Raw genomic sequence first — 27,979 nt, 5'->3', positions numbered from 1 at the left:
TATCACATGGGCCAATTAGTTTCGAACAATCACCTATTTGATCCTGACTGATTTGTTAGCCCATAAATTCCTCTTAGAATAATAGTTACCCTGCTGTGATTTTCTCAATTGAATATGACGGTGAAAAAATAATTCTAATCCATCTATCTATGCTGGTCTCACCTTTGCAGGATTACTGGTTCTCTCTGGTCTTCAAGCGTCTGGTTGGGCCAAAGGTTTTAGCAGTGCGTGTTGCCGGACTGCAAAGGAAACCCCAACCGGGACGAGTCATACGAGACAAACTGCGCATTTACGCCCACTGCACCAGCTACTCCAAGTAGGTTTTTAGACACACACACCTGCATACATTATTCACAATGATTTTGTCTGGGTCCTTTTTTGTCTGGAACCCAGATGCAGAGGCAATAAGCAGGTAAAATTTTAATAATGTCCACGGGTTAACAAAATGTGATGGCGAAAATCGGTTTCACCATTAATCATTAAACATATAAATAAGCCTGGTTGAGGCAGGTGTGTACTGGGCGCATAAAAGGTTAGCAAAAAAAAAAGAGTTAGGCAAGTTAAGATATTAAGATTAAGATTAAGATATGCCTTTATTCATCCCTCAGTGGGGAAATTTGTATTGCACAGCAGCAAGAGTACAGAGTCAAAGCAGTACAAAGCAGTACAAAATACACAATATAGAAAAATAAACAATATAAACAACCCAAGTATTAACAAAAATCAACAGTTTTTCCCAGAGTTATATTCAAATACAGTATGTAGATAATATAAAACGAGATGAGATATATAACCAGTCTATACACTGAGATCCTGTTTGAGAGTTAATATGAGGCATTATGGAAATACTTCACATAGAACTTAGTATATTGCATAAACGCAGCACATTGGCACATGGAGGACTTGGGTGAAATAATCCAGTATCTAACAGCTGGCAGCACTCAGAATAAGTATAGGAGTCAGGTGTACCGGTCGCTCCACCTCCAGCCAGGACCAGCTGATCTGAGGAGACAAGAAACAAACAAGGAAGTCAGAACACGTAACAGATTTGGTATTTTTTGAGGCTGGCATACAAAAGAGCTAGGGATCCTCTTCTCCTCCAAGAGATTGGAACCAGTTTGGGAAAGTTGCAGGAGGATTCAGATTGAAAGCAGACTCCATGTGTCCTCCTGCAAACACCTGAGGCTCAGTGCGTTTTAGGACAAACAGCACAGTCCACAGCTGACTTATTCAGCTTCACATGAATAGGCAAGGCCGTGGACACCCGTACATTCACAGAGCCTATAAAAGTAAACGGGTATCACTTATCAGGTGTGTGGATTCTGTCTCTCTGCTGTCAAAGACTTGCTGAAATGTGCGGTACGCCTTTATTCCATCTCGGATTGGCTGCAGGGGTCCGTTTGAAGGGGGGTGGGACAATAAGGTAGTCTGTGCAAGTGAGGACATAAAGAGTACCAGCATGGCCTGTTCAAGGTTATCATTTAACCCAGGCCAGGGGCTGTCAGCGCCAAGCTAGATTTACGGCCTTACTCCCCATAGGGCTCACTTACAATGCTGGAAAAATGTTCATAAACTACACAGGTAAGATGGTAGAGGTGGTAAACAGGCCCAAGTAAGTAATTTGCTGATGAGGTTGGATTACATGTGTCTAGATAGCTGAAATAGTTTTCAGTTGGTGCTGACAGCTAGCCACCAGGTGTGTGATGATACCTATGACCAGTCAGACTTGAGTCATATTTATAGGCCTGATACCAGACAAACCATGTGATGATCTTATTATCAAATACTATTTAATCATGAGCTCATTATCACATACTACAGTATTAATTGGCCCTGTACCCTAGAAAGCGCCCATGAATGATACGGGAAAAGGCTGAAATGATACTGTGTCAAAGCCCAGGGCAGTGATACTGATAAAATATAGAGTTTAACCATGTCCAGTATCAGCCCCCGTAGCCGTCCACTCAGAGCGTGCTGCTCTGGTATCGTGCCTGTGAAACAACCAATCAGAGAACAGCACACGAGTGCTTAGTGCCTAATGCTTCTCCAGTCACCAAAAAAACCCAAACTTGATGAATGGAACTTTAATTGTCAGACATTGATAAGATAAGACTGTTGATAAAATATTATCAACCGCGTGCTTCGGTCTTCGGTCTCTGGCTGATACTGACACTTGGGGGCATGATACCTGGCCTGATACCAGACAAACATTGTGATAACCTATAATTATCACATACTATTTAATCAAAAGACCACTTTGTTTCCAGAAAATGTTCAGTTTATTACATGTATTATATCTAAACAGTGTAAACACAATAATTGCAAAAATATTTCAATAATAATATTTTATCAACAGTCTTATCTTATCAATGTCTGACAATTAAAGTTCCATTAATCAGGTTTGGGTTTTTTGGTGACTGGAGAAGCATTAGGCACTAAGCACTCGTGCACGATACCAGAGCAGCGCACTCTGAGTGGACAGCTACAGGGGCTGATACTGGACATGGTTAAACTCTATATTTTATCAGTATCACTGCCCTGGGCTTCGACACAGTATCATTTCGGCCCTTTCCCATATCAGTCATGGGCGGTTTCTAGGGTACAGGGTCAATTAATACTGTAGTATGTGATAATATACTGTACATAACAAGGTAGTATAATGCACTGCTTCTCGGATTAAATTCAATTAGCTTTAGTTTTTGCCGTTTTGTGGTTTTGCACAGCCTTGCAAGTGGACAGCCCTTTGTAGTCTCAGTGACTGGACTACACTGTTGTTAGACAGCGCATAGCATAAATATACTCAGGCAGTTTGGCGGCTTGAAAAGTATTTGCAGATTAGATACTTGGCTTTCGCTAACCCTTTTACCCCTTTTAGTGGTTAATCTTCTGTTTTCATGTTTCCAGCAATGCATCAACATCAAACACCAACAAACACATGTTTATGTTTCTGGTTTGAAGAACATCATCTTCTGCCAGGTCTGAGAGGTTTATCTCTTGCGCCATCTTGGAAACAAGGCTCTAGCGTTTTTACATACAGTCTTTATGTTTATACTATAGCCTAAGGTTCACAAAATACATGGCGAATTGTGATCATAAAAGCAACGTAGGCATACAAATACGATATGGAGGTGACACGAACTTTGAGAAGCACAAAGCATTGACCCAGAACACCAAAGCCAACATGTGGTATTCACTAGAGCAGTGTTGACTTTGCCTTCATATTTGAGCTCTTATTAGATTTTATCATGTTTGTCTTATCTGTCTCTTTGAGTTATTTACCTTCAGCCAGTCCCCCTATCAGGTTGTGTCTCTCAGGAGAGGGACTCCAACGTTGTTTGTGTAACCCAAGAAGTGTTGTCTGTTACATTCACACCCTACACGTGACCTTTGACTATACAGCAATGCACTGTAACTCTAAGACACGGGTGGGCCGCAGTGAGTTAACAAAAAAGCAACTAATCATAACTACTTTCCTCATCTTGGAAATCTGACCAGAACTGGGCTCATGGGACTAATCTAGATGTTCTCACTCTAGTAGATAATAGCACTGTGAAAGACTCTTTGTACTTGTCCATCCATCTTCTCCTGCTTATCCGAGGTCGGGTCCTTGAGGACTGGTCCGACGTGCCCTGAACGCCTCCCCAGGGAGGATTCTTGGAAGCATCCTAACCAGATGCCAGAGTCATCTGGCTCCTCTCAAGGAGCAGCGGTTCACCTCTGAGTTTCTCCCGGATGACAGAGCTTCTCACCTTATCTTCTAAGGGAGAGCCCATTTCGGCCGCCTGTACCCATGATCTTGTCTTTCAGGCACTACCCAAAGCTGTGACCATAGGTGAGAGTAGGAATGTAGATTGGCTGGTAAATTGAGACCTTGGCCTTTCGGGTCAGCTCTCTCTTCACCACAACGGACCGATGTAGAGTCAAGATCACTGCAGACGCTAACCAGTCAGGATCTCATCCCTGACCCAGAGATCTAAAGATGACACTACACCCTTTTCCGGGAAAAAAAAAACATCGACTCAAATTTGGAGGTGCTGATTCTCATCCCGACTGCATGACACTTAGCTGCAAACTGATCCACAGAAACTTGAAGATCATCCCCAATGATCCAGCAGCACCACATCAGACCCGATCCTGCTGCCACCAAAGCGGATCTCCTCAACACCCTGGCTCTGCCCAGATAGGTTAGGACCAAAGGGGTCCGGATTTAAGTTGCTTCTTCCATAGGTACAGGCCTGGTCACCAGACGTTGTGCCTCACCTCTCAGCCTGGCTCCGGGTGGGGGACCCTGGTGACACATGTCCAGGCGAGGGAAAACCAAGTCCATCGTCTTACACATCATTTGGGTCTATTTGAGCTATGCTTTGTCTGGTTCCTCATCTAGGACCTCTTTTTCATGGGTGGCCCTACCAAGTGGCCATAGCCTTGCATTTGGAATTTGTAGTTTTTTTTTTACCGAGATGAGTATAACAAAATTTACATGTCTTTTTCCTCACTGCACCAGTCACAACTATGCCAGAGGCTCCATAACAATTTACATCATCAACCTGCATCGATCGCGGAAGAAAATAAAGTTGGCGGGGACGTTGAGGAACAAGACCGTGCATCAATATCTGTTGCAGCCCTTCGGTAGCGATGGACTCAAAGCCAAGTTAGTGTACACGCACACACACACACCCCACACACACACACATTTATTTTGATGAAAACTAAAGTGCCCATTGAGTTTCATTCATGTTTGTCATTATTGCCATTTATGAATAATTAGGTTTTATTGTATGAAACAATAGGAAAAGAAATTAAAATAGTAATACAATTAATTTTTTTGTATAGTAATGCAGTATTTATTCATCCATTCATTCATTTTCTACCGCTTTTCCTCACGAGGGTCGCGGGGGGTGCTGGAGCCTATCCTAGCTGGTTTCAAAATATTTTAATAAAGCCAGGTTACTTTAGATCTATTTTATTCCTGCTATTGTGTGGTAATTTTGCTATTTATTTTGTGTTTATTATTGCTTTAACTCGTAAAAAGTACCAATAAAAACTAAATTTGCTAATTAATTGTGATTTCTTCACCTAGAAGTTCCAACACCTGGCGGCTGCAAATGCCAAAATACGTTGCCCAGCTTTGCACATTACCTGCCAACTTAGCTATAAAAACTGCCATTAGCTCCTGCAATAAATGCTTTATGCTTTTACACCTTTGAACTTACTGATTGTTGCATCTTTATAGAATGCATTTTTATTGCACAGTAGATTTGTTTTTTTTTTTGAAATCCACAAATCACAAAGAATTAAGGTAAGCCTTTTTCCTCCAGTTAGTTATACATATGGACTTAAAGTGTACACGCGTGCTTGTAAGTGTTTGCAGGTGTGTCATGTGATACTTATGGCAGACCCTAACGTGGGGTCAGGCTTAGTCCTTAAATAACCATGCACTGATGGAGAATCTTTTAGGTGTTAGAACAGCAAGGCAAGGCAATAAAGCAGAGCTTAGGCTAACGACAGGCCTTTTTCAGGCCTGAAGTACTTCGACTATGACCACAGACAGCGGGCACACTGAGACTTCTATGAAGAATGCAGTCATACCAGATGTCTATAAATTTATCTGACGAGTGGTATTTTTTAATGGTGCTTTACATCCATATGTTGCATCAAAGCTTTGGCTGATATTGACTGATTCACAGCTGCTTCTTACCGAGTCCAATGTTATTATCTTCCCCCTGACAGTGAAGATATGTAAAGCTTACTCTCTCTAATTACAGATACAATTTCAATAACAAAAGGTAAAGAATAATATGACATGATGAAGTGTTTTGTATTGATAAGTAATATGTTTTTATTTTATTTTTTAGAAAGATGGTGTTGTTAATCACTGTTTAGTAATCTCATATAGTGCACCTTAATGAAAAAAATGCTTTCATCAATTTTTGATTTTCTGATAATAAAAGAATTTACAATGGTTGTTGTTAGTAGGGGTGTCATGAGATACCCAATTTACAAGATGATATGAGATTTTAACATTAATTTTAAGAAAAATATGAATAGAAAATAAGCATGGAAAAACATTTTTTTTCACAAAACAATGCATGTGTGTTTTGAAATGTTTAAAGTCCGACAAACTGATCTTGAACAATATTATTTTCTTTAATACATCATCTTTCACTGTAAAGTTGTGGAATTGCAGTTTGTGACATACTATATTTCAATTCAGTCTGTCTGTCAAATGTTTGCAGCATTTCTTGAAGTGCTGGCTTTTTAAATTAATGAAAAAGTAGCATTTTTTGACGATGTATTATGTCACTTTTTGCGAACACAAACCGTTTTGAGCTGTTCCTTTTGTACTTACTTTGCTGATCAATTGTATGAGGGAATGTTGACTATTGGTATTTAGTTTATTCCCAGACAGTTCAATTCTGTCTGTCTGTCAAACGTTTGCAGCATTTCTTGAAAAGCTGGCTTTTTAAATTAATGAAAGAGTAGCATTTTTCAACGATGTATTAAACGTCACTTTTTGCGAACACAAACCGTTTTGCGCTGTTCCTTTTGTACTTACTTTGCTGATCAATTGTATGAGGGAATGTTGACTGTTGGTATTTAGTTTATTCCCAGATTGGAATAATGTCATGTGGATATGTTTAGCTTTTGCCGTGACTTTCAAACTAATTTGGCATACATTTGTGTTTATGGTCTCACCTTGCTCATTATTAATATTCCCACTTGGGGGCTGTGGTATTTGGCATGGCAATCATCTTTTTCTCTCTTAATTTTCAACTACCTTGCATCGCCCCTCATGAGACTCCATTCTTTTGCTATGTGTATGCTAGCCGCCCCGCCTCCCTCCACAGAGACAAAGCGACTGTCTCACAATGTCTCAAGCCGTTGTTCTATAAAACATCTAGGTGCTGAACCAGTGCCAGTCCCATGCTATTTATCATATTGATACACTCTTTATATAATTTCTTTGAGTGTAAAATAATACTTTGAATAAATGGCAATACATTGAAGTCCAATGTGCTATACATTATGTATTTGGAGTAAATCTAATATGTATGTAGTACATCTAATATGCCCATGCTACAGTGGATTTCACTCTAGTAACAGTAGCACCCCCAAGTGTACAACTGATATACTCCATCCATCCATTTTCTATAGCATGTCCATGTTTGGGTCATGGGTGAGCTGGAGTCAACAACCATGTGGATAATTTAGCTAGCCTGCTTGTTTTGGGGATTTGGGAGGAAGTTGGAGAACATGCAAACTCCATAAAGCGATACGGATGTTTGAATCCTACCCACTAGTGCACCGTGCAGCCACCAATATACTCATAATATACCAAACATGAATCATAACATGTCTTTTGTTTGCATTTTTGGAGAGGGGGTTGTCAAACAGGAATCATGTATTTTTTTTCTTCTCTTTCTATTCTTCCTTTTAGACACATGCAGCTGAACGGTGAAAAGCTGTTCATGCTGGACAATGAGACATTCCCAGAATTCAAGCCCAAAACCTTGCGGGCGGGACGGACTATAGCCATGCCTCCCATGACCATTGGATTCTATGTTGTGAAAAACATAAACGCCTACGCCTGCCGAAGATAACAGGGACTCACCCTTTAAAAAAAAAAAAAAAAAAAAAGACCCAAAGAGACCCAAAGCTATGAACTTCATCCTGCATGAGACCTCATTTGTTTGCCGCTTCTCTGCAAGCCTGAAGAAGGACACAGTGGACAGTTCCAGTAAGACAACTTCCTTCTTACACTGATATTCACTGGTCCCCTTTAAACCGAGACCCCATTTCTCTTTCTTCCATCACAAGGTTTACACAAATTCTGTAGGGGAATTGACATGATTAAGCTCAACTTTCTTTAGACTGGCTCATCAAGTCTTCCAAGCGAATGTTGAAAGCGGTGAGAAAACAGAGAGGAAATTCAGAACAGGCAACCTTGTTGACATATTCTCTCCTCAGAGAGAAAATAGCATGGAGTTTGTATGCGGTTTACTGATGAAGCTACTGATGTGTATGTCAGGTCTGTTATGCACGGCGCTCAATGGCTGTGTTTCTTCTGCCAAAACATATCAAGTGTCTTACAGAGAAACTCTTGTTTTGTTTTTTTAGTGTGCGTCACTGTTGCTTAGCGGCGCACAGGACTGTCCGTTAGCACAGACAAGTCAAGCTGAAGTTTGAACATGCCCTATTTTTTACCTTATCATCATCACAGCATTACCATGTATAGTCCTCTTGTGCTGCTATAGTTTTGTATTTTATATATTGTGATATATTATGCACAAATTTACAGTCATTACAATCCCAAATCAGTGAAAGTTGGGAAAGTGTGACAATGCAAATTCCACAGCCATAATTTTACTATTCTGTTAACTCTTGGTATGTTTTCCTTTTAATCCAACCAAACATAAAACGTCTTGTGTGCAATAAAAACAAGTCAAAGTGAATGATATACTTTCCCAACATTTTCTGATTCTGGTTTTGCTTGATCTAATGTACATAAGAGAAAATACATATGTTCAGCTATATTTTACTTGCCTGTAGTACACATTTATTTATAATTGTTTTGATGTATGTTGTTTTGTTTTTCTCAGATTGACGTAAGGATGCATGATTATCATATTGACCCAAATATAAGAATCTTTTTCAAAACCATTTTTTTTAAATATCAAAATTTAAATGTGGGCGGCACGGCGGTCTAGTGGTTAGCACGCAGACCTCACAGCTAGGGTTCAATTCCACCCTCGGCCATCTCTGTGTGGAGTTTGCATGTTTGCATGCGTGGGTTTTCTGTTTCCTCCCACATTCCAAAAACATGCTAGGTTAATTGGTGACTCCAAATTGTCCATAGGTATGAATGTGAGTGTGAATGGTTGTTTGTCTATATGTGCCCTGTGATTGGCTGGCGACCAGTCCAGGGTGTATCCCGCCTCTCGCCCAAAGACAGCTGGGATAGGCTCCAGCACCCCCGCGACCCTCGTGAGGAAAAAGCGGTAGAAAATGAATGAATGAATGAAAATTTAAATGTCTAAATAATAACAAAAAATACAAAATGACTATTCTATTTTTTGCAGCATGACTGCAATAAAAAATATTATATACAGTAAAGTCTCGTTATATTGATATTTTTGGGAGTCGGAAAAAATACCAATATAACCGGACTATCCATATATCCGATCCTGCGCCGAACTGCATTAAAAGTGGGCAATAATGCACTCGACATTGTTCTATAATATAGAACGGCTGCTTCCAGTCAACTTTATTTTGCTCTGGTGGTGGAAGTGTGAAAAATAAAGTTGACTGGAAGCAGCCGTTCGCCGTGTTCTTTTTTGGTATTGAAATCCTTAAGCAAAGATTGATTTAAGCTGCTTTTGTATCAATATAAGCAGACCAAATTGGCTGGCGGGAGATGAAAAGGGCATCGTAGTAACCGGATTATCATAATAACCGGGTATCGTACTAACGGAACTAATTATATCATAAAAGACTAGAAATTTGCCGGGAAATGAAAATAGTATCGTAATAAGTAATTCGTTATAACCGATATCGATATAACGAGACTTTACTGTATTCATGTAGCTGCTTGGTAGTTGTTTCATTTGTTGTTTGCTATCTCATCCAACCTGTGTGGGTTTTTGTGTTGTGGCTGCATGACCAGGGCACTGGTCTTTGTGAGTGACAGGAAGAAAAGCTCTGACTCTCTTGGGTAGAAGTTGGTAAATCTGTACACCATGAATATCACATGTCCTTCCTTATGCAGGGAAAACAAACATTTCTTATATTTTGGGTCAATATCAGGGAAAAAGGCGAAAGAAACAAACAGCTGGTACTTTAATCAGTATGGACAGATCATTGGGAAAATTTGGAAACATCAAAACAAATAATTTAAAATATGACATCATCGGAAGTGTATCCATATCACATTGCTGATGATACTCATAGAACTGTGTGTGTGTTTAATATGTCTATATGTATTGTAATGGTGTTCATATTTTTGGAAAACATTATTTTATTATATGAATTGTAATGTTTTATTTTCAGTAAAAAAAAAAAAAAAAGATATATTTACAGTGGACTGAGTGGACGTAATTTGGGTCTCCATTCCGGGCAACATGGGAACAGTCTTGCCACTGTGGTCAGTTTTGATGTCCTTCCACAATTTCTACTTTATTCTGATAATTGTGGTACCCTTTACCAAGAAACCCATCATCACTACACGAGTGCCTCCCGAAGAGACCAGAAGAAGACAGCGACAATAACTTTGCTTCCAAGGGTTGGATGCAAGCCTTCCTTGGACGTGGTGAGTGATAATACTTCCATTGCATTGACTAGTTTTAGTCTCTGGATCACAGGGATGGAGCCATGTTTCATCTAGAACAGTGGTCTCAAACACGCGGCCCGCGGGCCAAATGTGGCCCGCAGGACACTAGTTTGAGGCCCCCGCCTTGACATGAAAGTTTAATGTTAGTGCGGCCCGCACAAGTTTGATATGGATGCTGTATGGTATCATGTACCCAGAAAAAATTATTACGTTTAATTAATGTTCATGTTAAAGGTTAAATAACTGTTAATAGTTATCCTCATTATCCATGTGGAAGTGGTAAGTTTTTGGCTATTTAAGTTTAAAGGAAATAACTTGAAGGCTACCGTTTAGGTCGCTAGCTCTCTAGTTTGCGAGTTAGCATGTGTCTCAAGACCCTGCAGTTGCGCAATATGTTGTAAATAAAAAGAGTATAAATGTGACTATAGTCGTGTTTTGTCATGTCTACAGGGCTCTAATAATGCTTTGTTCATCTTAATCTGAAAAAAATAATTTGTCTACCCACCAACTATATGTGGTTTCTCAAGTTTTTATTATTATTATTATTATATGTATTTATTACTGATTGATTTATTTTCTTTATTCTTGATTTGTTTATTTATTTGTCATCTTATTTTGTGTAGAAAAATAAAAAGTAAGATATTTGAGAACAGTGGAATGTTTTATCAGAGCTTTTTCCAAAATTGGAGCCAAAACAAAGTTTTTAAAATTTTTTTGTTTTTAATAAATGCGTTTTTTGTTGTTTTTTTTTGGAAAACCTGATGCGGCCCAGTCTCACCCAGACCCTAGCTCCAGTGGCCCCCAAGTAAATTGAGTTTGAGACCCCTGACCTAGAATAACTACACTGTTGATTTGTGTGCAAATGGTCAATAGCCAAGAGCTTGACATAGCTTTGCACAATCTTATGACATTCAATACAAGAGCCATGTCATCTTGCACTGTCAAGGAGTTTTACTCTTGAAACCATCAAACTAAGTGAGCACTATCCATTTCACCCGTCTTGGTACACACCTGCGAATGCACGGGGCAAATCGTAACAATATTTACAAAGCAGATGTTAGAGCGGCACAAAGCGGCTGCTAATGAGAGAAACATGCTCTAAATGTCTAGACATCATTCATGAGGCCCTTGCAGACGTAACCTGGTCCAGACTTGTTAAGGCTACATTGACATTCATTCATTCATTCATTCATTCATTTTCTCCCGCTTTTTCCTCACGAGGGTCGTGGGGGTGCTGGAGCCTATCCTAGTTGTCTTTGGGCGAGAGGCGGGGTACACCCTGGACTGGTCGCCAGCCAATCACAGGGCACATATAGACAAACAACCATTCACACTCACATTCATACCTATGGACAATTTGGAGTCGCCAATTAACCTAGCATGTTTTTGGAATGTGGGAGGAAACCGGAGTACCCGGAGAAAACCCACGCATGCACGGGGAGAACATGCAAACTCCACACAGAGATGGCCGAGGGTGGAATTGAACCCTGGTCTCTTAGCTGTGAGGTCTGCGCACTAACCACTCGACCGCCGTGCCGCCTGTAACCAAGACATGAGAAGCAAATTTGATGATAACTTATTTTTAGTGTATTTTATAGCTGATTTAATACATGGGTCAAAACCGACCCGTTAACAAAAAAGCTAAGGTTTAATGATCTTTGTGAGTATTTTTTCACTTCTAACAGACCAGCGTGGCACGACTGACTGATTGCGTTGACTCCACACAACGAAAGCTGCATATACAACATATTAACAGTAAAACCACAACAGTATGGCATTTTATTTTGAAAATCCCATGAGAAAACACAGAATGTCCACATGTAACAGGTCTGAAAGGAGCTGCGCTTTCTCAAGAAAATTGTTTGTGATCGTGTGTCAACGTTGATTTGGAGTGCTGGCGGTTGATATGTTTGATCCGAGTGTGTGCACAGCGGGTACCTGTGATTACAACCCAAATCTATTTTTAGGTCATAAAAGCAATTCAACTATTTCAATTGGACTTAACTTGATTCTTATGTCTCCAAATTATAACAAGGTTTATCTGAAGGCATTTTCTTTTAAAGGCAGACATCTGTTTATTCATTCATTCATTTTTTACCGCTTTTCCTCACAAGGGTCGCGGGGGTGCTGGAGCCTATCCCAGCTGTCTTCGGGCGAGAGGCGGGGTACACCCTGGACTGGTCGCCAGCCAATCACAGGGTACATATAAACAAACAACCATTCACACTCACATTCATACCTACGGACAATTTGGAGTCGCCAATTAACCTAGCATGTTTTTGGAATGTGGGAGGAAACTGGAATACCCGGAGAAAACCCACGCATGCATGGGGGGAGAACATGCAAACTCCACACAGAGATGGCAGAGGGTGGAATTGAACCCTGGTCTCCTAGCTGTGAGGTCTGCGCGCTAACCACTAGACCTCCGTGCCGCCCCCCATCTGTTGAGAAAAATATTTTTTTATGACATATTACATACATTATATGTTCAACATTGTTAGAGCCCTCTATATAGGAAGTAACACCCCTACATTCACCTGATATGTAAATATTGTGATGTAAATTTCCTCGATGTAGGATTTATTTAAAAATTTAATATATTTGTGGTTAGAGGAAAGAAAATCTGTTTATGACATATTACATACATTCTATGTTTAACATTGATAGAGCCCTCTACACAGGAAGTAAGACCCCTACAGTCACCTGATATGTAAATATCGTGATAAATATCACAATGTACATTTCCTCAATGTAGATTTTCTCATTCAAAAATTGAATATTTTGTTTGAGTAGAGCCCTCTATACAGGAAGTAACACCCCTATATTCACCTGATATGTAAATACCATGATGTAAATTTCCTCAATGTAGGATTTCTTATTTAAAAATTTACTAATTTTGTAGTTAGAGGATAGAACATCTATTTCTTCTAAATACCTTCTAAATACAGTAAAGTCTCGTTATATCGATATCGAATTACTACTTATTACGATACTATTTTCATTTCCCGGCAAATTTCTAGTCTTTTATAATATAATTAGCTCCGTTAGTACGATACCCGGTTATTATGATAATCCGGTTACTAGGATGCCCTTTTCATCTCCCGCCAGCCAATTTGGTCTGCTTATATCGATACAAAAGCAGCTTAAATCAATCTTTGCTTAAGGATTTCAATACCAAAAAAGAACACGGCGAACGGCTGCTTCCAGTCAACTTTATTTTTCACACTTCCACCACCAGAGTGCAGCACACACAGCGGAAAACACCCGTCCCTCGCGCCTACCCCTCCGGGTGGCAACACCTTCCCTATCGATAATTCCGGGGTGAATTATGTTCCGGGGTGAATTATGTCCCGGTAACCGGTAATCACTACAGCGTAAGTTTATTTTTATTTACTGTAGTACAAAATGTATTGTAGTACAAAAGCATGCTAGATACGCAATCCATATACTCAAGGAGAAAATTACATGCCATATCAAAGATCCGCCCACTTTTAATGCAGTTCGGCGCAGGATCGGATATATGGATAGTCCGGTTATATCGGTATTTTTTCCGACTCCCGAGAATATCGATATAACGAGACTTTACTGTATGTTTTTCTTTTAACATTAGAGCCCCCTGTACAGGAAGTAACAGCCCTATATTTACCTTTACACCCTCTTTCTCAATATAGAAGACACAATCAGAGAAAATAAGACATCCATTTTTGCTACAGGTACTCTCGCAGACTGTAGGCCCAGCTGGTTCAGGATGATTGGTTTGTTCTTCCCAAAAGATGCCAAAAGTAGAAACGGAAAAAACCGCCAAGATTGACAATAGCTTCTTTGTAATGAACGTCCGTGTCCGCCGCCTCACCTCCTTGCTTTTACGAGGAGGTGTTAAAAAAAGAAAGAAACAAAAAAGAAAAAGAAAGTAGAAAAAGAAAGAGAAAGAAAAAAAAGAAAGAAAAAAGAAAAGAATAAGAAAGAAGATAAAGAAAAAAAAGAAAAAAGGAGAAAAAAAAGGAGAAAAAAAAATTCAAACAATTTGGGTAATTCTTTCAAACTAAGGAGGTAATACACAATAATCGGTTGACTTGCCCCGACATTAAGCAGCAATTCAAGGTTCAATTCAACATCCGCTTGTTATCCGGATTGAATTATGTTCATGTAAAGCACAGAATAACAACATGGCGTCCTGCGACTAGTCAAATAGCGTTGGCCTCTTTGCGTGACAGCACCTCCATATTGGAAGAATCTGTCATCCAGCTCGGCCTCCCCACTGTTTATACTCTCTGATCAGCTTTGAGATGAGCAAGGACCCCTCCGCCCTCTTAGCTAAGTCTGAGGATTTCTCCGTGTTTACTCAATATATACAGGAGTCAGCATAAATAAGACTTCCCTCGGAGTTGGATTCCCAGAACCCTGACGGAGCCGATTACGACGCTGACCCAAACCTGCAAACTCATGGCACTCACGGACCATTTTAAACCCAGCAAGGTTAATGAAACGTAAATGTTTACTCCGCTGAAGGCTTATTTGCCTTGTTCAAAAGAACCAAGCATACATTCCGTACTAAATGTTTTGATAAAAGACAGATTTTTGTAAGCCTGTAAAATGAGAAAGAACTAAGAAAGCCATGCTGTTTTGAGACCTTCTTCATAATCACAATGTTGGAGCTTTTCATTTGTGATTTGTTGTGACAATTTCCGCCCACTACAGAATCCAAAATATTATTACATTAAAAAAAAAAATGGCTGCCGATGAAATACCAAAAGCAGCAGGTGGCACCATAACCATAAAGTATGTGTGGTTTTATTTTTAAATAACCACAAACCTCAGCAAAGCATTTTTCCAGAAAAGGCATCATAAAATAATCAAAATAAATGAATAAATAAAAACTTGCTCACATGAAAAGACATTTTTTTAAGCTAATAAGAAGCATTAAAGTCATTTATGGAATGTTTCATTCATTCATTCGTTCATTCATTTTCTACCGCTTTTTCCTCACGAGGGTCGATGGGGTGCTGGAGCCTATCCCAGCAGTCTTTGGGCGAGAGGCGGGGTACACCCTGGACTGGTCGCCAGCCAATCACAGGGCACATATAGACAAACAACCATTCACACTCACATTCATACCTATGGACAATTTGGAGTCGCCAATTAACCTAGCATGTTTTTGGAATGTGGGAGGAAACCCACGCATGCACGGGGGAGAACATGCAAACTCCACACAGAGATGGCCGAGGGTGGAATTGAACCCTGGTCTCCTAGCTGTGAGGTCTGCGCGCTAACCACTTGAACGCCGGAATGTTTCATTTGATTTGAAAATACATCCAAGTTGCATTGGAATACTTCACACTTTACAACTGCAGCTTATAGAAACATTAATGCTTTAATTCTCCAAATCATGCTCAGCACCATCATGCTGACATTCCTGAAAAGTCACAGGTCAGGTGCTACACTGAAGGCAGCACATGACTCAATTCCACAACATAAGAAGCCATTGAAAGAAATCCCTCTCATTCAAGTGAGCGTGTTTCTTCTGTGTGCGCATGAATACTGCCTGACCTTTTTTTTGTGGTCACATGACGCGGAAAAACGTGATGCGGCTGAAATGCGGAAGGAAGAGCCTAGCAAATATGTACACAAACTATTTGGAGCGTAAGGAGAAGCAAAAGGCAGCATATGGATATATTTTGTTGTCACCAACAGGACTTTAAGACACAAAGTAAGTTGTTTTGACGTCGTAATGTTTGTTTTGCGCCAATGGAAAGTTTGCTTTTGACGCGCTAACATATTCTAGTGCGCCGAAGTTACGATCGAATCAAGAAGTAAAAATAGATTCATCATTTATATTGTAAAATATTGTCTTTTATGACTTATTTAGCCTGTTATGATAGTTAACTATAAACTATAGACGCTGAAAGGATTAGGGGTACTGTTTTTGCTATATTGGTATCGAACCGCTACCACTAAAAGACACTTCATTAGGTACACCTGCACATTGTGTACATATCACCTTGCTGTTATTATTGTGATCCCCACAGAAAATGCCTATTGATTCAGTTTCAGTCAAAATGTTTTAAGTCAGCACAGTTTTGGAAGCTATTGTATGTGTTGTTTTGCAAGCATTGCTATTTTCCCCCTTGTATATATATATTTTTGTTCATATATTGCAGCAAAATGCAGGTAGTATTGTCATAAAAGAGAACCCCAGAGTGTCCAAATGAAGGCCTTGCTCATCAGCACTGAGAGTGCCGAGGTCCTCTTCCACTGGACTGACCCGGAGTTCCAGCAAAACATCCAGGAGCAATATGGGGCATCTCAGGAAGAAGGCCACGGGGTGAGAGTTATTTGGTATATTTCTCTGCTATATAAAAGGCGATTTATAATAATATTTGCTGTATTATTTTAAAGTTGCCAGCCTTTGAAGACAGTATCAGCACCTTGTTTGCACCCATCATCATCTCCTGCAGCTCCATGGTGGACAGGCTAGGCGACAGCTACACTTGCTTCACCACCGAGAACAACCACATCTATGTGCTCCACCAGGTAGGAACACACTTAAGCCATGAGGTCACATTTAAAAATGCTAAGCCTTGTTGTAATAAGGTCAGCCTTGGTCATGTGACCAAACCAGGTGTTGCAGCTCATCATGTCTATCTTATGCTATTATTTGATTAAACATAAATGCATCCGGCTGCACGGTGAACGAGTGGTTAGCACGCAGGCCTCACAACTAGGAGACCCAAGTTCAATTCCACGCTCGGCCATCTCTGTGTGGAGTTTGCATGTTCTCCCCCACATTCCAAAAACATGCTAGGTTAATTAACGACTCCAAATTGTCCATAGGTATGAATGTGAGTGTGAATGGTTATTTCTAGGTTGTTCTATTTCGGAGTCTCACATTTTGGTGCCCCCCTTCAGTTTGACGAGTGTCTCTACATTGCTGTGAATGGAGACGGTGAGGAGGACGAAGACGATCTGAGGAGGAAGATCTACGTTATGAAAAAGATGATCGAAGTGCTTTTCGGCATGGTCACCCTAAGTGGCAGCCTGCTGAGGAGAGAGTAAGACCCGACAACAACATGTGCTGTTTGTTGACGTGTGCAACTTGACATGTGAATGTGTGGCTTGGGTTGATGTCCAGGCTGCGTCCTCAAGACACGGAGCAAAGAGCTCAACTGTGGAAACATCTACAGGGCCTGCTGGACACCTACAGCTATCTCAGAGGGAATGACCAAAGCTTCCTCGTGGAGGTAGTCCAAACTTCTTTCTGTTACTGTGCTTAGATAGCGTTGTTTGTGTATTATTTACACATATTCCAAGTTAATTTTTTATTATTAATTTTCCAAATTAACTCTTCCAGGCTTCATATAGTATATGAACGGTTTCTTGCTACAGTGCATGTTAATGCTGTACCGTTTAGTTTCAACCACTAGATGGCAGCAACATCTGCTTTACACCTGCTTTAAGGATGTTCTTGAACTGTTTCATAGATATAAAATGGCAGTATGTATAATTAATCACACAAAACGCCACACCTTGTGAATAAATACATACAATAAATGATGTTACTTGTCGACACTTTCCCTATGAGGCGGTGGAGAGGCTGATCCACCCCACGCTGTGCGAGCAGTGCATTGAGTTCCTAGAGCGGCGTTTAGTCCAGCAGCTTAACAGCAGTGTGGAGCGAGCTGGAGAGGAGGTGCAGCATGCCTTCATTTTGGTGCACACCAAATTATTGGCCTTTTATTCCAGGTACAGCTTCTAAATGTAGTTCCTAGTTTGCTTTTGTGTCTTCTCATAACACAACTGTTTGTTTTTTTTTCTTGTCTGCAGTCGCAGTGCGAGCACACTTGCCACTTCAGACCTTTTGGCCCTCATCATCATGGCACAGAAAATGTATCCTAGCAACATGGACATAGATGACCGTGGATCTGAAGTGAGGACGCCAATAGTCACGCTTTCTTCAAAATCATTTGTTGATTTAATAACGTTACTTTTATCTTTTAATATGAAGGATGTAGAAAGTACAAGTGGTTCTGGTCCAGAGAGTTTTTATACGCCCCAACCTTCACCTACAAACTCCAGTAGTTCGGGTAAGTTTGCGGGTGTGGAATTTAAAAAAAAAAAGGAAAATATTTTATTGTTTATTATTTGTCTCAAGCTGTGATCACAACAATTTATGTGTGTACAAACCACAGTAACCTTTTCCCTTATATGGAAAATATTAACCATATTTGGTTGAACAGGTAACCAAATATTCCAAACCAAAATAAAACAAAATAAAAAAAGTAAAATTAAATTTAAAAAAAAATGTATATATATATTTTTTCTGGGGGTAAAAATTTAACATATTTTAGTGCCCACTGTGATAAATTAAAAGTGTTACTTTGTAAAAACAAGCTGCAAATGTGCTTCCAATTATTAAATTCAATTATTATTATATATCTGTATGTGGCAGAAAAACAAGTGAGAGAAGAAGCTTCTGTATTTGAGTTTGTGGATCCAGACATTCAGGTGTGTATTCATATATCATATGATTTATTACCATGATAAATACTCAAATATACCCACTTGGCAACATTAATCAGTTTGTGTGTGAAGTGACGGAAATGTGTGTTCAGATGGCAGAAGACAGCTTGCACACTCTGGACGTTCCTCCCCCTGACCCCTCCACCCCTCGAAGGGTGTTTTTAGAAGTGGCCCACAAGGAAGGACTGTATCCCATGATGCCCCACTCCATGTACTGCCTACCACTGTGGCCTGGCATCACATTGGTGTTGCTCACTAAGGTGATACACATCTCCATCCCTCCCTTTTACTTCATGCAGTCAGTCTAAACGTGTGTCTCGTTGTAATGAACCCAACCAGATTCCCACCAGTGCCGTGGCTGTGTCTGTGTATATGTTCCTGGAGGCCTTTGCCAAGCTGGAGAAGCGCTTAAGCGAAGGACAGGAAGGATCGTCCGCCACCAGGAGCCAGCCAACAATACATGACATTAGAAGCAAACTGGACAAGTTCATCAAAGCTCTCGGCTCCAGTGAGATTCAAGTACGTCGACAGTGTTCCTATAGTGATTTTACATTTGCATATTAATTTTTCAGTGTTTTCAATTTGTGTGTACATCACTTATCCAAACTGAACGGGATAGCCACCATGATTGGATTTGCAAAAGTATCATAAGACATTGGAGGGACAGTAATATTCATACAACATGTACACTCTCATCAATATATACTCATCAAATACCAGCGGCCAATTAAAATGCCAAATTCTCATCTTCTAAAATCTGAAAAAATGTCAAAAATATTAATTCTGTATTGTTTACACTACAACTGGTTTATGCTCTAATCACCAAATGAACTACAAAAACTACAAATTGGTATGAATTAAACTACTGAAATCATGTACTGTAACTTTGGCACAACCTTAAAATTTACTCAGATGATAGTAAAGTCTGATGGTACAACAATTATTATATAATGCACGCAATTTTAGCAAAGCATTAAAAGATAATAATGTGACAAATATGGACAATTTATTATTATGACTGTATATTCAGTATGTGATCAATTATGATACTAATTGTTTTTGTTAGTATTACTAATAGAAGAAATACACAGGGATGTAGAAAACAGTGCTTTTTTAAAATATATCTTTTTTTGTTGTTTTTTTTTTTTTTACATTCAGTCTGCGCAGTTACAAAATGTCTGGAGCGAGTTCAAGTACCGAGCCTTTGCCCGAGGCGGACCTGGCTTCAACAAAGAGTGAGTGTCTTTATGCCACCTGTCGGTGCAGTGCGGTGATTTAGTTTTTTTTTTTTCAATGTTTTTCTTGCAGTCTCATCCCGTGGTGTAAGAACATGAAGACCCAACTATGCACCATTTACCGCCAGTGCTTCCTTAGTGATTCCGCACCCGCTGATGCTGCTCGGAGGCTCTCACCTGGTCTGCAGGAGCGAGCCCAGGCCATGTTGCAGTGTGTATAACTCGGATATTTGGTTTCTGGAGAGGAACTTCATTCTATACTCCCTATACTCCTCACTGCTCCTGTCTCTCACAGGGAGAAGCTGATAGACTGGAAAGACTTTCTACTTGTGAAAAGCAAGCGAAATATCACCATGGTATCATATCCTGTCATGGGAACAATCTCACCTTTGCTGTTAGAGTGCATCACATGATGTCCTCTATGTCCTTTAAACCTTGACCCACTTCATCCTACATACCTGGAAGACTTCCCAGGCCTCATCCACTTCATCTGCGTGGACAGATCCACCGGCCAGATGATTGCTCCTTCACTCAGCGTCACGGAGCGTACAACATCAGAGCTGGGCAAAGGCGCTGTGGCTCAGTTTATTAAAAGCAAGGTGAGGCATCTACATTATGTACTACATTAGGTACACTCAATCACAGTCATTTAAACAAATATTATGTCTTTGAAAAAAAAATGTAAAAATGCATCTTTGGTATGGTGTGTGAAAGTGGAAAGGAAAATGAAGCTAACATTGAATATATTGCATAACACAACCAATGTTGTAATTGCAGCAAACTGCTCATCTAGCATTAACACCCTTGATGAGTTCATTGTAAACAACTGTACAGCAAGTGTAACACACATGCATACCAACAGTTGAGAAGCAACATTTTAAAGCGCATGCAGAGGTAGATAAAGCTGTTGATGATGCAGTACTGCAAATGTAACTTCGACCAGTTTTTTAGGCTTTAGGACCTCCCAGCAGTTATTAGCTTTAGATGGTGTAGACCAGGGGTCTCAAACTCAATTTACCCGGGGGCCCCTGGATCTAGGGTCTGGGTGAGGCTGGGCCGCAACAGAAAAAAAAAATTGTTTTTTTACTGTTCTCAAATATCTTAATTTTATCTTAAAATAAAAAAAATGAAATAAACAATTTAAGCAGTCATTTCTGGGTTCATGATACCATACAGCAGCCATATCAAACTAACATTAAATTTTCATAGCAAGGCGGGGGCCTCAAACTAGCATCCAGTGGGCCCCATTTGGCCTGTGGGCCGCCAGTTTGAGACCCCTGGTGTAGACCATTCATTCATTTTCTACCGCTTATCCTCACGAGGGTCGCGGGGGTGCTGGAGTCTATCCCAGCTGTCTTCGGGCGAGAGGCGGGGTACACCCTGGACTGGTGGCCAGCCAATCACAGGGCACATATAGACAAACAACCATTCACACTCACATTCATACCTATGGACAATTTGGAGTCGCCTATTAACCTAGCATGTTTTTGGAATGTGGGAGGAAACCGGAGTACCCGGAGAAAACTCACACATGCACAGGGAGAACATGCAGATTCCACACAGAGATAGCCGAGGGTGGAATTGAACTCGGGTCTCCTAGCTGTGAGGCCTGCGCACTAACCACTTGTTCACCGTGCAGCCGGGGAATAATTTCTCGTTGCCAATTAACCTAGCATGCACGCAGCAACTATAGGAGGCTGGACCGTTCATTCAATTGAGCCGGTAATTTAGCATTTACTGTATATTTGTATTTATTGAAGGTGTGGAGGCTTGTGAGCACGGCGCGGCGCTATCTCCAAAAAGGTTATTCCACCGTCACGCTGCGAGATGGAGACTTCTATTTCTGCTACTTCCTCTGGTTTGAAAACGAAACTGTACGTTTCCCAGATGTTTGACTTTGCCTTCAAAAGCAAGTCGTAAATAATAATGGTAATCTATTCAGGGCTACAAGTTGGAGGCGGTGGAAATGCCTGTCTTACCTGATGACTCCGCCCCCATTGGGATGATCGCCTGGGACTACTACAGGTAACATATCATATTTTTCACATTTATTTGCTTGACACATGAGTTCATTAGAAGGAGGCCTTTATTTGTAAAAGTACATTTGTATAATATGAAATAATACATTTCAAACATTATATTTAATTAAAGTAATATCCATGTATATTGCAATATTGGACAGGAGGGGTCTTTTTTTCCTAGCTAGTCATCCATCCAGTTTTTATTCCGCTTGTACTGTGTACTTGTGAGGTATGCTGAGTAATCGGAGTGGTTTTGTTTTGATTTTCATATAATAATAGTTAATTAATTAATTAATGATCACCGTTTCATGGTTGACTAGGGCTTATTATTGGTCAAAAAATGTTGAAAGACAACGTATATGTAGTATCCTGGTCACTATGCGTCAGACATGACCATTGCCTTTCACGCTGCGTGGGGACCGGCTCTTGAGGAGCCGAGGCAGGGCTGAGATTAAGTGGATAAAAAGGTTCTCCCTTTTTCTGTGTGGAAGTGGTAATTTTTTGTCTCATTTGCCGACTTTGCCACGCTCTTTGAAACACTTAATTAGGTTGAGAATAAGTAAATTGGAGATGCTAACTACTTAGCTTGCTATGCTAGTGCCGGCCATAGCCTGAGAAATGTGATGTAAACAAAGAATAATAGTGTGTAAAAGTGACTATAGGGGTGTTATTCCATGTCTCCAAGCTCTAATAATGTTAAAGCCCTTATTTAAAAAGTCTTGATCAATGATCAAACTACAAAATATTACATTTATTAATAATGACTCATATATAGTCCCGGTTCCCACTGATGCCCAACCCTACCCCGTTGTGTCCATTTGACCTGCGACACTACTTGAGGAACTACAGTAAACGTTCCTTATTCAGATGGACGGCTCCATAAAGAGGAGGCAGACGATGCTTAGGAGAGTGTGGTGTGTTTGTTCCCTCGTAGGAAGCTGCTGCGCTATTACAGTAAGAGCCACCAGGGCGAGGTGGTGAAGTGTTATGAGCTGCTGACAGTCCACCTGGGCGTCATCCCCACTGAGATCATCCTGCAGCACTGCAGACAACTGGCCAGCAAGCTGTGGGAACCCTCTCGTAATCCACTCCTATAGATACTTATAGAATAGTTTTATTCATTTCTTATTTATTTTTGTAATTTTATATCAGCCACCAACTGGTTATGTGACTAATATCACCAAAAAATGTTAGTCCTATATAACTGAAACATGTAGTACACATCTGCCACAACACTTATCCAATGAAATGTATAAACAAACATCATGCTATTTAACAATATGTTCATTCTGTCACAATATTTCACAATATTAAAATGTGTAAAGATTTCTTGTTCAGAAAAAAAATGTTGCGAAATCGCAAATAAATAAATTAATCACATTATAAATGAAAATGAACAGACAGGAAGAGAGTTCACTCATTGCAGTGGTACAGTCATACAACTGCTTTGTCTCTGTTGGGGGGAGGCGGGGGCGTTCGCACACATACACACACAGTACATTGCAGCAATGCAAGGTAATGTACAAGAAATCAGCAGGAAAAAACATGATTGCAAAGCCAAATGCTGAAGCTTTGTATGGGACTATTATTAATAATAATAATAGATACATTATATGGACTGATAATGTAACTTCCTGTCAAATGTATCCGGTACACTCACAATCTTGTTAAATTCACTTATTTCTCTATCAGACCCTGAGGATGTTGTGTTTTAAAGGTCGGTCTTGCTGCTTCTCAGCAGCTGCCTGGGAACAATTCCACTAACTATGTAGGACATCAGCATCACCGCAGGTTGACTCCCAAGAAGAGACAGTAGAGGAGGATGGAGGAGGATGCACGTGGAGTTCATATTATTGTCAGCCTGTCCGCATCACAGCGCTCCCGTCAGGTCAGTCACAGCTCCTGCAGCCACCAGCTCCCTCAGGAAGAGCTTCTCAGCACTCACGTCATGAACCACCTGCAGGTACGAGAATAGAGCATAGAGCGAACGATCAGCAATAATTGAGCTCTTGTATAGCTCATACCTCTTATTGCACTTGCTCTAAGAAATCACTAAGAAATTCTGTACGGTGGGCGAGTGGTTAGCGCGCAGACCTCACAGCTAGGAGGACCACGGTTCGATTCCACCCTCTGCCATCTCTGTGTGGAGTTTGCATGTTCTCCCCGTGCATGCATGGGTTTTCTCCGGGTACTCCGGTTTCCTCCCACATTCCAAAAATATGCTAGGTTAATTGGCGACTCCAAATTGTCCATAGGTATGAATGTGAGTGTGAATGGTTGTTTGTCTATATGTGCCCTGTGATTGGCTGGCCACCAGTCCAGGGTGTACCCCGCCTCTCGCCCGAAGACAGCTGGGATAGGCTCCAGCACCCCTGCGATCCTCGTGAGGAAAAAGCGGTAGAAAATGAATGAATGAAAAACGGGGGCAACAATTCCTCATTATGCGTCAATTTTATGAGTTTATGAGAAAAAATATTGAATCTGCACCAACACTTAATGACTTACGTTTTTTTAAGGACCTTCACCTTTTAATGACTTAAATTATGTAATGCACCAACAAAGTTTAATGACTTGAAGGCAACATGCTGAAAAATATTCAACCGTTGTATAACCCTTTTTACTCACCGTGATAAAAAAAGCAAGCTCCTTGGGGGAGGTAATACTCATATATGGTCTTACCTGAGCCTTCATGGCGGCCATACGTATGGTCTCATAGTAGTGAAGTGGAGAGTGAGGGTGCTGCATGTCGTAGCCGAAGCCTGCCAAGCTGACATGGTCACAAAACTGCAGAGCCATCACCACAGCGCCAGCACCCAGTGTGGGCACCATCTATACAAACACATACACAATCTATACCTTCTCTGACAATAGTATGCAAACACAGCATGTAGGCTGTATACTAGTCACTCTATAGTATACTAGTGTATGTCCATGTCAAACTATACACACATTTCCTTGTTTCTGAGAGTATTTCTGTAGGACTTCTCCAGTCTTGCGAATAATCTCTGGATGGAGGATCCTGAAGTTCTCCGGTCTCAAAGGAATATCATCCACCACTTCCTTCCAGAACCACAGTTTGGACCACAAGCTCTATGAAACACATACAAGGTCAAACCCACCCTGAGTGATGATGTCATTGAAAGCAATCACTGCTGTGGACCCACCAGAGGTTGTTTAGTGATGACAGAGGTGAGCCAGTCCAGATCCAGACTTTTAAAGACCACAAGAGCAACAATATCGGTCTTGTTGTAATCGTTAACAGAGCCGGGTGCCCCCTCTGGGTACATCAAGCGAATCGTGGTGTGAGAACCGGCGTCTGTCTCATAGCCAAGCACTGGGGCATTGTTCATCCTGGTGAGAACAACCATCCAACATGGATCACTGATCAGCTATGTCTGGTCTGAATATACGTGTTTGTCATGATAATTATGCTTGTAAAGCATTGGAAATTCACAGGTAAATTCATTACATTAATGATATTTATTAAATATATTTAAACCCTTACAAAAAAGTGACAAGCCCTTATCCTTCCATTGAAATTAGCAGGAATTTATGAGAATTTACAAGAAATGTACATTTTTCTGGTTTATTTAATTGTTTATTTTTTAGATGATAAAGTGTAAATAATATTATTTTTATATTGTTTTATTACAACTACTTTAATATAAAAAATCATTCAAATTACAGTATTATTTAATGTATTTATTATAGATTTATTTCATTCATTCATTCATTTTTTACCGCTTTTTCCTCACGCGGGGGTGCCGGAGCCTATCCCAGCTGTCTTTGGCCGAGAGGCGGGGTACACCCTGGACTGGTGGCCAGCCAATCACAGGGCACATATAGACAAACAACCATTCACACTCACATTCATACCTATGGACAATTTGGAGTCGCTAATTAACCTAGCATGTTTTTGGAATGTGGGAGGAAACCGGAGTACCCGGAGAAAACCCACGCATGCACGGGGAGAACATGCAAACTGCACACAGAGATGGCCGAGGGTGGAATTGAACCCTGGTCTCCTAGCTGTGAGGTCTGCGCGCTAACCACTCATCCTCCGTGCCACTCTAGATGTATTTCAATTGTGTATTTTTAAAAACTGTACCTATGTTATTAATTATTAAATTAGAATGCATTCTGGACTTCGGAGCAAACACCCCGGGTTCGACTCCACTAGTAAGCATCATTGGTATTCATCAGGAAGGGCATCCGGAATATAAAGTACTCATCAGTATGAAGATCATAAGATCTGCTCTGGCGACTCCGAAACCAGGAAATAGCCGAAAGAAACAAACATATTAATTATTGAATTACCATCACACGATGATTACAATAAAATACATAGTTATATATACCTATATAAGGACAATTCTTTGAATTGAATGAGAAAATTCCCCCACTGTTTGACCAGTACTATATACAACAGTGGAGCGCCACAGGGCTCATAGTTATGCCCACTGTTATTTTTTCCAACTGATTATTTTCCATGTTAGTTATCATTGATAGATTTTTCAAGTGTCCATCTTGGTATCAAATACAATACAGCGGAACCTCGGTTAGTTCCATTAATTTGTTCCTTTTACAAGCCTATTCAGAACCTATATGAACCCAGCTGCCATACATACCTGATGATGACATCATACTGATCTATATGAGATCCAAGGTGGCTCCCGAGGAGGACCCCTCCACTGCCCACCACCACACATCGCTTGCAACTTCCCCCACCCCTCCTCAAAGATGACGGCAGACCAGGCTGAGGTACAGCGGCCAGAGCCCGATCCAGATGCTTTTTGCTCCCCCGTAGCCCGAGAGGAGGAGGCATATCCCAGCATGCACCGCTCCCATCTTTCAGCATAAACACAGGAATGTCCATGAGGCTTGAGGAGCAGGGCAGAGACTTGAGGCGCTTCACACACCAGTGAGACTGACACTGTCTTGCCAGCAGGGAGGCCGAGTGGTTCAACAAGTTCTGAAGAGGACAAAGGCAAGAAAGATAACAAAAAAAAAGACTGAAATAGAAATGTGTGAAGGTGTGTCCATACCAGATCTTTGGGATATTGGTCATCATTCACAGGCTGTTTATTTAAGGGCAAATATGCTGGAAGAAGAATAGCAGAGTAGCATGCAACAAGAAGAACCACACTGACCACAAAGTTCTCACTCCTGTAAGACAACAACACATCATTAGCTTTATGATGAACACAGTCTGTTGATTATATTATTATTGTGCAGATGTAGATATTTATTTTTTTTTACCTGCTGAGGAAGACATTTTTGAAATGTGATTGCGTTGCCTGTTTATGTGCTGCAGGCATCGTTACAGCAGCTTGTGCAGCCTCCGGCAGCAACGTAGGACCATCATGTGGATCGTCTTCTACACTCAAGCGATTCAGGATCACCATGGTAACCTTCACCTCAAATACACACTTATTAGAACAAGTACTTTGTCAACACCACACACACACACACGCGCGCGCTCTGTGGTCATAACTGCTTAACAGCAATGTTAAGTTCAAATACAAATTGTAATATGAGTGAAATACCTGCTATGTCGTCTTTCATGTAAGAGCCTGCAGCGGTACATAGTGCTAAAATGGCTGCTTCTGCCAGTTTACCTCACCATACTCTTCCTAACACGGGTTATACATTAACTAGAGGCTTGGACAATGTCAGTGAGCACTGCAAGGGAAAATTTGTTTTTTTAGACACACCTACTAAATCAACATAACCTCATTGGATGTCATGTAAAGCGACATTTGTGTACTTTTTTTAATGATTTTGGCTTGTTATTCCTGCTACCACACATTCATCAGGGGTCGTAGGGCATTGTATACCCCCATCCCATAAAATATACTTCAGACTAATAACCACATACG

The 27,979-nt window shown here is 40.6% G+C and overlaps 3 protein-coding genes across 4 annotated transcripts in view; 2 read left to right on the top strand and 1 right to left on the bottom strand.

Moving 5' to 3' along the window:
- Nucleotides 1-9,268, top strand: part of hpse2 (heparanase 2) — a 49,670-nt gene extending 40,402 nt beyond the window's left edge. Inside the window, exons 10-12 of one of the 2 annotated variants that reach the window (XM_058058277.2) lie at nt 171-316; nt 4,505-4,651; nt 7,439-9,268. In XM_058058277.2, the coding sequence (XP_057914260.2) occupies nt 171-316; nt 4,505-4,651; nt 7,439-7,601 (456 nt within the window). In that variant the 3' untranslated portion in view covers nt 7,602-9,268. The remainder of the gene's footprint in view (nt 1-170; nt 317-4,504; nt 4,652-7,438) is intronic. The other variant, XM_078799412.1, reaches the window with a different exon arrangement.
- Nucleotides 9,269-15,881: 6,613 nt separating this feature from the next.
- hps1 (HPS1 biogenesis of lysosomal organelles complex 3 subunit 1) lies at nt 15,882-24,039 on the top strand. Its single transcript, XM_078787233.1, has 18 exons — nt 15,882-16,034; nt 16,486-16,649; nt 16,724-16,858; nt 17,234-17,376; nt 17,457-17,565; nt 17,907-18,067; nt 18,149-18,251; nt 18,330-18,408; nt 18,774-18,829; nt 18,937-19,104; nt 19,184-19,363; nt 20,003-20,079; nt 20,153-20,290; nt 20,375-20,443; nt 20,537-20,678; nt 21,840-21,953; nt 22,022-22,104; nt 23,035-24,039. Exons 2-18 carry the CDS (start codon nt 16,533-16,535, stop codon nt 23,195-23,197), a joined length of 2,037 nt encoding a protein of 678 aa, XP_078643359.1. The 5' UTR covers nt 15,882-16,034; nt 16,486-16,532; the 3' UTR covers nt 23,198-24,039.
- On the bottom strand, nt 23,213-27,736 carry st3gal7 (ST3 beta-galactoside alpha-2,3-sialyltransferase 7). The gene is made up of 8 exons (XM_078787234.1): nt 27,648-27,736; nt 27,360-27,511; nt 27,146-27,266; nt 26,729-27,072; nt 25,265-25,451; nt 25,050-25,190; nt 24,780-24,929; nt 23,213-24,057 (listed from the first exon to the last, which is right to left on the bottom strand). Exons 1-8 carry the CDS (start codon nt 27,663-27,665, stop codon nt 23,971-23,973), a joined length of 1,200 nt encoding a protein of 399 aa, XP_078643360.1. The 5' UTR covers nt 27,666-27,736; the 3' UTR covers nt 23,213-23,970.
- Nucleotides 27,737-27,979: the final 243 nt, after the last annotated feature.

Source organism: Doryrhamphus excisus, linkage group LG20 (genome assembly GCF_037039965.1).
Source record: "Doryrhamphus excisus strain RoL-2023G ecotype Guam linkage group LG20, RoL_Dexc_Guam_v1.1, whole genome shotgun sequence".
Classification (NCBI taxonomy): domain Eukaryota; kingdom Metazoa; phylum Chordata; class Actinopteri; order Syngnathiformes; family Syngnathidae; genus Doryrhamphus; species Doryrhamphus excisus.
The sequence above is the reverse complement of the archived record's forward strand: the minus strand, read 5'-3'. Positions and strand labels throughout refer to the sequence as shown.

Coding starts and splice junctions, on each gene's coding strand:
- hps1 (XM_078787233.1), top strand. CDS start 16,533: ATGAAGGCCTTGCTCATCAGCACTGAGAGTGCCGAGGTCCTCTTCCAC. Junction 18,068..18,148: donor TTATTGGCCTTTTATTCCAG/GTACAGCTTCTA, acceptor TCTTGTCTGCAG/TCGCAGTGCGAGCACACTTG. Junction 20,291..20,374: donor CGAGCCCAGGCCATGTTGCA/GTGTGTATAACT, acceptor TGTCTCTCACAG/GGAGAAGCTGATAGACTGGA.
- st3gal7 (XM_078787234.1), bottom strand. Junction 27,267..27,359: donor AAAAATGTCTTCCTCAGCAG/GTAAAAAAAAAT, acceptor GTTGTCTTACAG/GAGTGAGAACTTTGTGGTCA. Junction 25,191..25,264: donor TCATCACTAAACAACCTCTG/GTGGGTCCACAG, acceptor TGTGTTTCATAG/AGCTTGTGGTCCAAACTGTG.